Raw genomic sequence first — 13,009 nt, forward strand, 5'->3', positions numbered from 1 at the left:
GTAAATATACAACACACATGCATACACAACACACAACAACACTGACAAATCAAATACAAAATATTAAATATAGACAGAGTGCAAAAAGCAAAGTGTGTGTATGAGTGCAGAGCAAATGAAATGAAATGTGTGTGTATGTGTGTAGTGCAAACAAATGAGATGTGTGAAGTGCAGATCAACATAGTGTAAGTATTCAGTGATTGCACTACGATCTGGCAAGAGGTGATCTGTTGTAGAGCCTCATAGCCGTCGGCAGGAATGTTCTCCTGTATCTGTCCTTGTGGCAGCGGAGCGTGAGGAGACGTCTGGAGAAAGTCCTCCTCTGTCCCTGTAGGAGGTGGTGGAGAGGGTGGTCCGGGTTGTCCAATATGGACACAAGTTTCTTCAACGTCCTCCTCTCCACCACCTGTTCCAGGTGCTCCAGCTGGCAGCCGATGATGGAGCCAGCCTTCCTAACCAGTTTGTTAAGACGGCTGGTGTCACGGCCCGATGCTGCTCCCCAGCAGACAATGGCAAAGTGCAGCACACTGGCGACAACCGACTGGTAGAATAACTCCAGCATCTTGCTGCACACGTTGAAGGATCAAGCTTTCTCAGGAAAAGAGTCGACTCATCCCTTCTTGGACACAGCGTTGATGTTGGCCTTCCAGTTCAGTCGGCTGTCGATGGAGACGCCCAGGTACTTGTACTCCTCCACCATGTCCACGGCCACTCCCAGGACACTCAGAGGTGTAGGAGCTGTCGCCTTCCTCCTGAAGTCCACCACCATCTCACTGGTCTTGGCCACGTTCAGCCGCAGGTGGTTCTCATCGGCCCACTTTACAAAGTCACTCACCACTGCCCTGTACTCCTCCTCCCGTCCATCCCTAATACACCCGACCACTGCAGAATCATCAGAGTACTTCTGCAGATGGCATGACTCCGTGTTGTACTGGAAGTCACTGGTGTACAGGGTGAAGAGGAAGGAGACAGAACAGTTCCTGTGGGCTCTAACATCACTGACCACCGTTCCAGACAGCACACGCCCCATTCTGACAAACTGTGGTCTGCCTGTGAGGTAGTCAGTGATCCAGGAGATGGTGGACGCGTCCACACTGCCACGCAGCTTCTCACTCAGCAGCAGTGGCTGGATGGTGTTAAATGCACTGGAGAAGTCAAAGAAAGTGACTCTCACAGAGACACCGGTTCCATCCAGGTGCGACTGAGCTCGTTGCAGCAGGTAGATGATGGCGTCGTCCACTCCCACATGAGGCTGGTAAGCAAATTGCAGAGGGTCCAACGACGATTTCACCTGCGGCCGGAGGTGGGCCAAGACCAGCCTCTCCAGCACCTTCATCACATGGGAGGTGAGGGCGACCGGTCGGTAGTCGTTGAGGCCAGATGGTGTTGACTTCTTTGGGACAGGGACCAGGCACGACGTCTTCCACAGCACCGGGACTTCCCCCAGCCTCAGGCTGAGGTTGAAGAGGCGCTGCAGGACACCAGACAGCTGGGTGGCGCAGGTCTTTAGGACCCTGGGGCTGATGCCATCAGGACCTTCAGCTCTGCGCTGGAGTAGTTTCTCCAGCTGTCTTCTCACCTGGTCAGTCGTCACACAGTGCGTTTACATGCAATCGAATTATTGGCTTAGTCGGACTGAAATCTAATTATCCGTTTCATGTAAACACCTTAGTCGGACTATGTGCGGTCCGACTTCGGTCCGATTAACACCCCTGGATAGCTCGGTCCGATCCAGTTGATAATTCGACTCTCGCGGCATGTAACTCTGAATTCGATTCGGAACTGGACTTTGCGTCTTTGCGCATGCTCGAGATCCCGCCGCCCTCCTCCCTCCCTCCCATGTCGTGACCCGAAGTCGAAAGAGACGATAAGTTGTCACTGCCGCAACCTGGCGGCAGAAAACAAACAAATAACCAGTCCGCTGCTAACCATGTTGGTGCCCTAAGCATAACTCCTCATGATGCCCCCTGAGATAGGGTCTGTGTGCGCGGATGTGTCGGTGCGCATCACGGCAGAGCGATGCGACCGAGAAGTGTTAACGGGGGTGCTGAGCGATTAAATATATCTCTTGTTCTGCCTGTTTTGTGATATACATGCCTAAAAGGCGCCTAATATTTCTAGACTGAAATAATATCGGCATTATAATTATTATAACTATGAGGATTTTATTAGTTGCCTATTTTGTGGAGCCCCCTCAGGACTTGGTGCCCTACGCTGCGCCGTCGTGCAGCGTTATGGGAGCGGGCGCTGCAAACAACGCTATGGAGAACACAAGAGCCACCACACATCTCTGGACCGAAGAGCAGACAGAATTTATGCTTAATGTATTGAAGGAGTTGAACATACTAAAGTTCATGGTTCTTTCTCGAAATGTTGATGTTGTTGTTGGTGGTGGTGAAGAGGTCAAGCGGAAATGGCTGTATCACCACGAGTTGTAATGAAAACAGCGCCACCTATCGTATCGGATATGACATGCTTTCGGCCAATGATTCGAATTACCCACTGCCATGTATATTGGGATAACAGCAGATCCCCCAAAAGATAGCATAGTCCGACTAAAGCAAGATTCGAATTATACCATCATGTAACCGCACTGACAGAGAGAGGGGGGAGGGTGGAGGAGCCCATTGTTATTGAGGGCTCGGTGGATGTGCAGCTCAGCAGGGGGGACAGAGGGGGAGGTGTTTGGGAGGTGTGATGTGTGGAGGAGACAGGAGAGGGCTGTGAACTGAACCTATTGAAAAAACAGTTCAGCTCGTTGGCCCTCTCCAGGGAGCCCCCTGGCTGTCTCCCTCCCACCTTGAAGCCAGTTATCTGCTTCATCCCAGACCACACCTCCTTAGTGTTGTTCAGCTGGAGTTTGGCCTCCAGCTTCCTCCTGTAGGAGTCCTTGCCCTCCCTGAGCTTCACCTTTAGGTTACGCTGGGCTCTCCTCAGCTCATCCCTGTCTCCAGACCTGAAAGCAGCTTTCTTCTTGTTAAGAAGCGCCTTCAGGTCCCTGGTGATCCAGGGCTTGTTGTTGGGGAAGCAGCGCACAGTCCGTGATGGGATGGTGGTGTGTTCACAGAACTTGATGTATTCCGTGATGCAGTCGGTCATACTGTTGATGTCCTCCCCGTGCGGTCCACACAACACATCCCAGTCCGTTGACTCGAAGCAGTCCTGCAGAGCGTCGTTAGCCTCCAGAGACCACCTCCTCACAGTCCTGGTGGTCACCGGCAGCCTCTTCACCAGAGGAACATACCTGGGTGTCAGCCGGACCAGGTCATGATCAGACCTGCCGAGGGGGGGAAGGGCAGTGGCGCTGTATGCGTCCTTAGTATTAGCATACAGCAAGTCCAGAGTTTTATTGTTCCTTGTTGGGCAGTCTATGTATTGATGGAAGGTTGGCAGAGCTTTATCCAATGTGGTGTGGTTAAAGTCACCAGTGATAGCCATGAATGCTCCAGGCTGATGATTCAGCAGAGCAGACACAGTGGAGTGGATGGTGTCCACAGCTTCCTCAGCGTCAGCTGATGGTGGCACATACACGACAACCACAATGGCGGACGTGAACTCTCTCGGCAAATAGTACGGGCGCATCCCCACGGCCAACAGTTCAATGTTCGGGCTACAGAAGCGCTCCTTCACGCACACATGGTCCGGATGGCACCACCGTTCATTCACATAAACGGCGATCCCGCCCCCCCTCTTCTTACCGCTCTGTGTAGCGTCTCTGTCAGCCCGAACAGTCCTGAAGCCGGGTCCAGACGCGCTGTGATCCGGATAGTCCGCGTGCAGCCACGTCTCAGTAAAACACAAGAGACTGCTCTCACGGAAGATCCTCTCAGTCATTACCAGCGAGCCGAGCTCATCCGTCTTATTCGCCAAAGACCTCACGTTCCCCGTTATGATCGACGGTACCGAGGGTTTGTATCTCCTCGTTTTAGCCCTACGTTTGACACCCGATCTGCAGCCGCGAGCCCTTCTCCGTAGCTCCAGCGGGATCACAGGTCTTTCTCCAGGCAGAAGCAGCGGCTTGCACAGCGCGATCAACTGAGCACGCGAGTAGACGACGGTCCCCGTCATTGTTTTGCTGTGGCTCTCCGATACTCACGACAAAGTGAACAAAAGCCACAGTAGAAATATCGAAAAAAGTAGTTATGGTCCAGTGTCCGACCGTAACTAAGACAAACGTGAAAGAAAAGAAAAAGAAAAAGAGAGGAAAAGTGCAAAAAAAGACAATAAAATAAAAGCAAAACGCCACTACTGAACAAGCAGCCGTTGGCACAGCGCCATTCCTAGCTTTAGGACTCACTATGACTCATTCCTTGCTTTAGGATTCTTGAGGACTCATTCCTAGCTTCAGAACTCTTTAGGACTCATTCCTAGCTTTAGGACTCTTGAGGCCTCTTTCCTAGCTTTAAGACTCACTATGACCCATTCCGGGCTTTAAGACTCATTTCTAGCTTTAGGACTCTTAAGGACTCATTCCTAGCTTTAGTAGACTCATTCCTAGCTTTAGGACTCTTTAGGACTCATTCATAGCTTCAGAACTCTTTCGGACTCATTCCTAGCTTTAGGACTCTTGATGCCTCTTTCCTAGCTTTAAGACTCACTATGACCCATTCCTGGCTTTACGACTCATTCCTAGCTTCAGGAGCCTCATTCCTAGCTTTAGGAGACTCATTCCTAACTTTAGGACTCTTTAGGACTCATTCCTAGCTTCAGAACTCTTTCGTACTTATTCCTAGCTTTGGGACTCTTTAGGACTCATTCATAGCAGGACTCTTTAGGACTCATTCATGGCTTTAGGACTCATTCATAGCTTCAGAACTCTTTAGGACTCATTCCTAGCGTTAGGACTCCTGAGGACTCATTTCTAGCTTTAGGAGACTCATTCCTAATTTTAGGACTCTTGAGGACTCATTACTAGCTTTAGGAGACTCATTCCTAGCTTTAGGACTCTTTAGGACTCATTCCTAGGTGTAGGACTCTTTCAGCTTTGGGACTCTTGAGGACATTTATTATGAAAAGGTGTCCACAACTGCAGGTATTATTACTTTAAGTCTTCCACTATTTATTTGTTTGGTTATTATTCTTTAATAATAAAGAAAAGTAAATGTGAAATAATTTTGAACAAGAAAATTAATTATTTTAAGGGGGCAAAAAGGTTTGAAACCACTGAATGAATTATATTGTGAGTTTTCATAAAAGACTTAAAGAATGTATAAGTATAAAGAAAGAAAGCAAAATTCGTGAATAAACTTAAGTCATATAATTACTCACCATTAATTATTTGTATTTCTTTTGAAAAATTAATTAATTTAAAATGCACACTCAGAGCAACTCAAAATAACGTATAAATAATGTATTAAAAAAAATAATTAAAATTAAATAATACAAAAAATATATATAGAAATAATACAAATAAAAAATAATAATACCAAAAATATTAAAACAAAACCAAAAAAATAGAAATAATACTAAATAACACAAATACAAATGTGAAATCATCCCCTGCAAAAATGGAAATAATACAGAATGCGTAACGTGGTTCCAGCCCCGGTGCTGATGCTCTCCCTCACGATGTCTCGGTGCTCACTCCGCGGTGAACCACAGCGCATTGTTGTACACAGCTCACCGGGGACCAGCATATGGCTCTCCCCTCGCTCCCCTCCCCCTCCTCCCTCCCTCCTGCCGCCCGCTCCGCAGCAGGACACGCACACACGCGCGCGCACACACACACACACACACACACACACATACATACATACACGTACACGTACACGCACACACACACACGGAGCTGCTGGTTCACTTTTTGAAGCCGTGGCATGAATGATCTCATCTGAACCTGATCTCCACTTTCCGTCGATCCTATGACCGAGACGGGAATAAAATAACCCGAACACGAGGTGAGTCCGGCTGCCGCTGCCCGCCGCTCCCCCGGGCCACCCCGGGGTGCCCTCCGCCGGCCGTGTTCTCCTTAGAGGAACTTAGAGCCGCGCGGAGGGAGAGAACTCTTGTTTTTTGGGGTTCTGAAAGGAGGAAGGACCTCGGAGGAGGACGAGTGTGCGCGCGCTCCGGCGCCTTGTGCGCGCGCCACAACCCAACCGAACGCGACTTTAACGGTTTAAAATTAATAAATAGAATTAAAATGTAAAAAGAAAAGAAAAGGCCGGAGCGAGGGGAACGCCGCGGGCCCGTGGTTATCTCCGCGGCAGCGCGCGAGCCCGGAGTCAGATCCACGAGCACGGCGCCCGGCGCAAAATGGCCTCGTTGTAGTCGCTCTCGATAGAAAAAGACAAAGCATGCGGCAGTCCCGGTTAACGGCGCTGCGCGGCACCGGGGCCGCACCGGCGGCGGGGCTGCGCGCTGCTCGACGGGTGGTGTGTGTGTGTGGAGGGGGGGGCGGTCAATGAAAAACAATTAATTTATTTGTTATTGTGTTATTTATGTGCTTTTGTAATGTGGGGCCGTGGACGCGCTGTGCAGTAGGGGGATGGGCCGCGCGCAGCGACGTGACGCGGGCCGCTGCATTCAGGGCGACTGGGAGCCGGGCGCGTCCTGTTCAGACCCACATGCACGCACGCACACACACATGTGAATGGGTCAACACACAGCTACTCTTCATTACTCATTTCCTGATATCTGCTGTGAAGTTTTGACGTCACGTGTTCAGCATGAAGTTGCAACATTGTGTCTCTAGACTTTTGTGAGTTACTGTTACATTGCAACATTGTGTCTCTTTAGACTTTATGTGAGTTATTGTTCCACTGTAACATTGTGTCTCTTTATACTTAATGTGAGTTATTGTTACACTGTAACATTGTGTCTCTAGAGTTTTGTGAGTTACTGTTACATTGCAACACTGTGTCTCTTTAGACTTTATGTGTTATTGTTACACTGTAACATTGTGTCTCTAGAGTTTTGTGAGTTATTGTTGCACTGTAACATTGTGTCTAGAGTTGTGTGAGTTATTGTTACACTGTAACATTGTGTCTCTAGAATTTTGTGAGTTATTGTTGCACTGTAACATTGTGTCTCTAGAGTTATGTTAGTTATTGTTACACTGTAACATTGTGTGTCTTTAGACTTAGTTATTGTTAAATTGTGATCTAAACTCTCTTATTGGGCAGCGGTGTTTCTTTAAATGGATATAAAGTTTATTTATAATAAAGTTTCCTCGCAGCAAATCAGAAAGAAGTTTTTACCCATTTGTGTTTTTGGTGCTTGACAATAAACAAAATGGACGTAAGAGTCAAGATAGGAATATGTAACACGCTTTAGAAGAGAGATCTCGCTGAGCAGAGAGAATATTGTGCAATGAGCAGCGATAACAGAGTTGAGTAGACAACGTGTAACCACCGTCAGGGGCTCCCAGTGTTGGTAAATGGCTTTTATTTTGTTCTATTGTTGTAATTTTTATAGCATTTTGTCCAAACAGGTGTAAATGTCGTTGAAATGCTCTGAATATATTGATCATCATAATGAACACAGTGGTTTTTTGGTAATTAATACTTCCTGACATTCCTCCCTTTGCCTCCTGTGAGTGGGTTTATGTCATGTACAGGTGTCGGAGGATCCACGTTCACCTGAATTACCTTTTTGAATTAGAACCGTTGAGATTTAACCACAAAATGCATTAAAAACCCAGATCTAGCAACACATATATATATATATATATATATATATATGTTGTATATGTCTGTACATGTCTTCCTCCCTGTGCAGTGTGCTTCCTCCTGGTTGTAGGTCTTCCTGGTTGTAGATCTTTCTTCAGATTGTATGTCTTCCTTCAGGTTGTAGGTCTTCCTGGTTGTAGATCTTCCTGGTTGTAGGTATTTCTTCAAGTTGTAGGTCTTCCTTCAGGTTGTAGGCTTTCCTTCAGGTTGTAGGCTTTCATTCAGGTTGTACGTCTTCCTCCTGGTTGTAGATCTTTCTGCAGGTTGTAGGTTTTACTTCAGGTTGTAGATCTTCCTGGTTGTAGCCATTTCTTTAAGTTGTAGGTCTTCCTCCTTGTTGTAGATCTTCCTTCAGGTTGTAGGTCTTCCTCCTGGTTGTTGGTCTTCCTCCTGGTTGTAGATCGCCCTCCTGGTTGTAGATCGTCCTTGTTGTAGGTCTTCCTGGTTGTATGTCTTCCTCCTGGTTGTAGATCGTCCTGGTTGTAGGTCTTCCTGGTTGTAGGTCTTCCTTGTTGTAGGTCTTTCTTCAGGTTGTAGGTCTTCCTGGTTGTAGATCTCCCTTCAGGTTGTAGGTCTTCCTCCAGGTTGTAGCTCTTCCTTCAGGTTGTAGGTCTTCCATGTTGTAGTTCTTCTTCCTGGTTGAAGATCTTCCTGCTTGTAGGTGTTCCTTCAGGTTGTAGGTCTTCCTGGTTCTAGATCTTCCTGGTTGTAGGTCTTCCTCCTGGTTGTAGGTCTTCCCCCTGGTTGTAGGTCTTCCTTTAGTTTGTAGGTCATCCTCCAGATGGTTGGTCTTTCTCCAGGTTGTAGGTCTTCCTGGTTGTAGGTCTTTCTCCAGGTGCTTGGTCTTCCTCCAGGTTGTAGGTCTCTCTGGTTGTTGGTCTTCCTTCAGGTTATAGGTCTTCCTGGTTGTTGGTCTTCCTTCAGGTTGTAGGTCTTCCTCCTGGTTTTAGGTCTTCCTCCTGTTTGTAGATCCTCCATGTTGTAGGTCTTCCTGGTTGTATGTCTTCCTTCAGGTTGTAGGTCTTCCTAGTTGTAGGTCTTTCTTCATGTTGTAGGTCTTCCTCCTGGTTGTAGGTCTTCCTGATAGTAGATATTCCTGGTTGTATGCCTTCTTCCTGGTTGTATGTCTTCCTTCAGGTCGTAGGTCTTCCTTTAGGTTGTAGCTCTTCTTCCTGGTTGTAGGTCTTCCAGGTTGTAGGTCTTCCTCCAGGTTGTAGGTCTTCCTTTAGGTTGTAGCTCTTCCTCCAGGTTGTAGGTCTTCCTCGTTGTAGGTTTCCTCAGGTTGTAGGTCTTCCTGATTGTAGATCGTCCTTGTTGTAGGTCTTCCTGGTTGTATGTCTTCCTCCTGGTTGTAGATCGTCCTGGTTGTAGGTCTTCCTGGTTGTAGGTCTTCCTTGTTGTAGGTCTTTCTTCAGGTTGTAGGTCTTCCTGGTTGTAGATCTCCCTTCAGGTTGTAGGTCTTCCTCCAGGTTGTAGCTCTTCCTTCAGGTTGTAGGTCTTCCATGTTGTAGTTCTTCTTCCTGGTTGAAGATCTTCCTGCTTGTAGGTGTTCCTTCAGGTTGTAGGTCTTCCTGGTTCTAGATCTTCCTGGTTGTAGGTCTTCCCCCTGGTTGTAGATCTTCCTTTAGTTTGTAGGTCATCCTCCAGATGGTTGGTCTTTCTCCAGGTTGTAGGTCTTCCTGGTTGTAGGTCTTTCTCCAGGTGCTTGGTCTTCCTCCAGGTTGTAGGTCTCTCTGGTTGTTGGTCTTCCTTCAGGTTATAGGTCTTCCTGGTTGTTGGTCTTCCTTCAGGTTGTAGGTCTTCCTCCTGGTTTTAGGTCTTCCTCCTGTTTGTAGATCCTCCATGTTGTAGGTCTTCCTGGTTGTATGTCTTCCTTCAGGTTGTAGGTCTTCCTAGTTGTAGGTCTTTCTTCATGTTGTAGGTCTTCCTCCTGGTTGTAGGTCTTCCTGATAGTAGATATTCCTGGTTGTATGCCTTCTTCCTGGTTGTATGTTTTCCTTCAGGTCGTAGGTCTTCCTTTAGGTTGTAGCTCTTCTTCCTGGTTGTAGGTCTTCCAGGTTGTAGGTCTTCCTCCAGGTTGTAGGTCTTCCTTTAGGTTGTAGCTCTTCCTCCAGGTTGTAGGTCTTCCTCGTTGTAGGTTTCCTCAGGTTGTAGGTCTTCCTGATTGCAGATCTTCCTGGTTGTAGGTCCTCCTCCTGGTTGTAGGTTTTCCAGGTTGTAGGTCTTCCTCCAGGTTGTAGTTGTTCCTCCAGGTCGTAGGTCTTCCTTTAGGTTGTAGCTCTTCCTCCAGGTTGTAGATCTTCCTGGTTGTACCTCTTCCTCCAGGTTGTAGGTCTTCCTCCTGGTTGTAGGTCTTCCTCCTGGTTGTAGATCTTCCTGGTTGTAGGTCTTCCAGGTTGTAGGTCTTCCTCCAGGTTGTAGATCTTCCTGGTTGTAGACCTTCCTGGTTCTATGTCTTTCTTCAGATTGTAGGTCTTCCTTCAGATTGTAGGTCTTCCTCCAGGTTCAGGTATTCCTCCAGGTACAGGTCTTCCTAGTTGTGGTGTCGCTCCTCTCAGGATGTAGTGTCTTGTTTAACAGACACAAGAAGAAGACTCATTGCTTTCTCACCTTTTCTTGGGGCGGCTTTAGCTCAGTGGGGTAAGAGGGCCGTCCTGCAACCGCAGGGTTGTGGGTTCGATCCCCGCTCTCCCCATTAGTTGCAAGTCGAAGTGTCCTTGAGCAAGGCACTGAACCCCCGGTTGCTTCCCGGGCGCTTCACCGCAGCCCACTGCTCCTTAATAACTAAGGATGGGTTAAATGCAGAGAACTAATTTCCCCTTGGGGATAAATAAAAGTGTATATTCTATTTGAGATCTTTCATAAACGATGTTCTCCTCTTCGGTCCATCACGTTATTTGGAGGACGGTTCAGGGTCCATAGCTCCACTTCTGAGTTCTATCATCCATCTGCTCCACCTCAAGCTGTGATGTCATCTTGTTTCTCGTTTGATGTTCATGTGTTCATGTGTACAGGTGTACATGTGTTCATGTCTTCATGTGTACATGTATTCATGTGTACTAGTGTTCATGTGTACAAGTGTTCATGTGTACATGTGCTCAGGTGTTCATGTGTGCAGATGTTCATGTGTACAGGTGTATACTTGGACATGTGTTCAGGTGTTCCGGCTGTCGGCCATGTTGATGTTATTATGGGATGTCCTGTGCACAGGTTCTCGGCCCGAAAGGTCTCCAGTGAACCCCGGTGTCTCCTCATTGGAGGTGAATGGTGTCTCCTGTTAACTCTTTGCTGTCTGCTTCCCCCTGTGAACCTCCCGCTGTGCTTCACCTGTCGGGTTGTGATTATAAAGAAATAGAGGTTTGAGACACGGCCAACAGGTTCCTGTTTCTTTCTTCATAGAGGAGACGCAGCCGGACTCTGTTGTAGTCTGGATAATGAAAAGCTGGCAGTCCGTTGGAGCCAGCACTGTGTCCTAGTGGTTGATGGAGGGTACTGTACTGTGATGTGCCGATGCTTTTTCCTCCTCTCACCCGTAAGTCTGGATCAGAGAGTCATGCTCGTTGGCTCACCGCGCGGTCACAGTGCAGCAGGAGTAAAGTGTGTTGTCCCAGCAGGAGTAAAGTGTGTTGTCCCAGGAGTAAAGTATGTTGTCCCAGCAGGGTCTTGCCTCACACCTGAAATGGCAGGAAGGTGAACACCAGCTGCTTGTCGCTCGTACACAAGTACGTGAAGCGCTGCAGCCGGACCCACCTCGTTGCTTTTGCCTGTGCCTCTCAACAGGAAAGGTAGAGCTCACTTTAAGACCTGCACTGTTTACTGTAGTCACCTGTAGAGTGTCCACGGGGCCGGTGTAGCCCCGCCCCCCACACACACCCCACATAGGAGTCACACACCCACATGACACCTGTCTAGTTGAACATGTGTGGCGGAGCCGTCTAACGCTGTTTCTCTCCTCAGAGACACAACATGTTCCCGAAGGGCACCAAGCGCAAGTTCTCCGACTCCGCAGACGAGCCGGCAGTCTCCGGCGTAGAGGCGGCGGCGGTGGTGCCGGCGGCTGCGGCGGCCCCGTCCGCGGCGGTGCGGGCGCTGACATCCGCCTACAGCCTGCAGCGCCAGTCGCTGCTGGACATGTCGCTCATCAAGCTGCAGCTGTGCCACATGCTGGTGGAGCCCAACCTGTGCCGCTCGGTGCTCATCGCTAACACGGTGCGGCAGATCCAGGAGGAGATGACCCAGGACGGCACCTGGCAGATCATGACCCAGGCCCTGGCCGCCGCCCAGTGCCCCACGGACCGCCTGGTGGCCACCGAGGTGCTGTGCAGGCAGACGGATGCGGCGGCGGGCGGCCAGAGCCCCAAGCCCTTCGGTGTGGCCGGCCTGGAGGAGGGCTACCACGCGGAGGAGGTGGTGATGGAGGGCGACGTGGAGGCCGAGGTCACCATGGCCGCCCTGGCGCCCGCCTCCCCCCAGATGTCCTCCGCCTCCTACCTGGCGGGGACCTTCGGCATGGGGCCCTGCTGGGAGGAGGAGGAGGACGACGACGGCGAGTGCGAGGAGGACGAAGAGGAGGACAGCGAGGAGTGTGTGTCGGAGGGCGAGGAGGCCGAGCAGGACCACCTGAGCGCAGAGTCCAGGACAGGGGAGCAGGTTTTTGGGACTTTTGAGATCAAGCACCCAGCGCCGCCCCCCGACCCGGCGCTGGAGGAGCTGTTCTCGGACGTGGACCCGTCCTACTACGACCTGGACACGGTGCTGACGGGCATGCAGAGCGCCCCCAAGATGGGCCCCTACGACCTCCTGGAGAGCCTCTCCTCCCACGGGGGGCCCACGGCCCTCAGCTCCGGCTCGAGCTGCAGGTCAGACCTGAACGAGCTGGACCACATCATGGAGATCATTGTGGGTTCCTGAACCCCCCCCCCCTTCCCCACATTCCTCAGACTCTTTCCAGACTATGCACAGTGTGCATGTTCTGTCTGTGGCGTCCACGCGAGGCGGTGAAGGCTTTGGGGCGAGGTGGGGGCCGGCTGCCCGTTAGCCGCTAGCCCGTTAGCTCTCTCGGCCTCGGGGCCGGTCGACTGCCCCTGGTGGGACCTCCATCTTTTATTAAAATAAAACCCCTAACCGTAGCAACGGGGGGAGATGAATACATCTCTTGTGGATTCAGAAGTTAGTTTCCTACTTTGTTGCTGAAACCCCAAAACGAGGGCGAGGATAATTCTCCCACGATGCATTGCTCTTTACTTTCCATGTTTACGTCATACATTCTGTCTCCTCGCCATCGGACTGCCAGCCCGTCACACTACAGACACCAGAACAAAGTGTAAATCCAAATCTATGAA

The 13,009-nt window shown here is 49.7% G+C and overlaps 1 protein-coding gene across 5 annotated transcripts; it reads left to right on the forward strand.

Moving 5' to 3' along the window:
- Nucleotides 1–5,713: 5,713 nt before the first annotated feature.
- Nucleotides 5,714–13,003, forward strand: cdca4 (cell division cycle associated 4). Of its 5 annotated transcripts, XM_056427311.1 has the most exons (5): nucleotides 10,208–10,286; nucleotides 10,514–10,927; nucleotides 11,069–11,199; nucleotides 11,327–11,452; nucleotides 11,625–13,003. In XM_056427311.1, exons 2-5 carry the CDS (start codon nucleotides 10,636–10,638, stop codon nucleotides 12,576–12,578), a joined length of 1,503 nt encoding a protein of 500 aa, XP_056283286.1. In that variant the 5' UTR covers nucleotides 10,208–10,286; nucleotides 10,514–10,635; the 3' UTR covers nucleotides 12,579–13,003. The 5 variants fall into 5 exon arrangements, with proteins under 5 accessions (XP_056283284.1, XP_056283288.1, XP_056283289.1 ...); XM_056427309.1 differs by lacking the exons at nucleotides 10,208–10,286; nucleotides 10,514–10,927 and adding an exon at nucleotides 5,714–5,897 and having other exon boundaries at nucleotides 11,067–11,199; XM_056427310.1 differs by having other exon boundaries at nucleotides 5,905–10,927; nucleotides 11,067–11,199.
- Nucleotides 13,004–13,009: the final 6 nt, after the last annotated feature.

This window comes from Pseudoliparis swirei, chromosome 11 (assembly GCF_029220125.1).
Source record: "Pseudoliparis swirei isolate HS2019 ecotype Mariana Trench chromosome 11, NWPU_hadal_v1, whole genome shotgun sequence".
Classification (NCBI taxonomy): domain Eukaryota; kingdom Metazoa; phylum Chordata; class Actinopteri; order Perciformes; family Liparidae; genus Pseudoliparis; species Pseudoliparis swirei.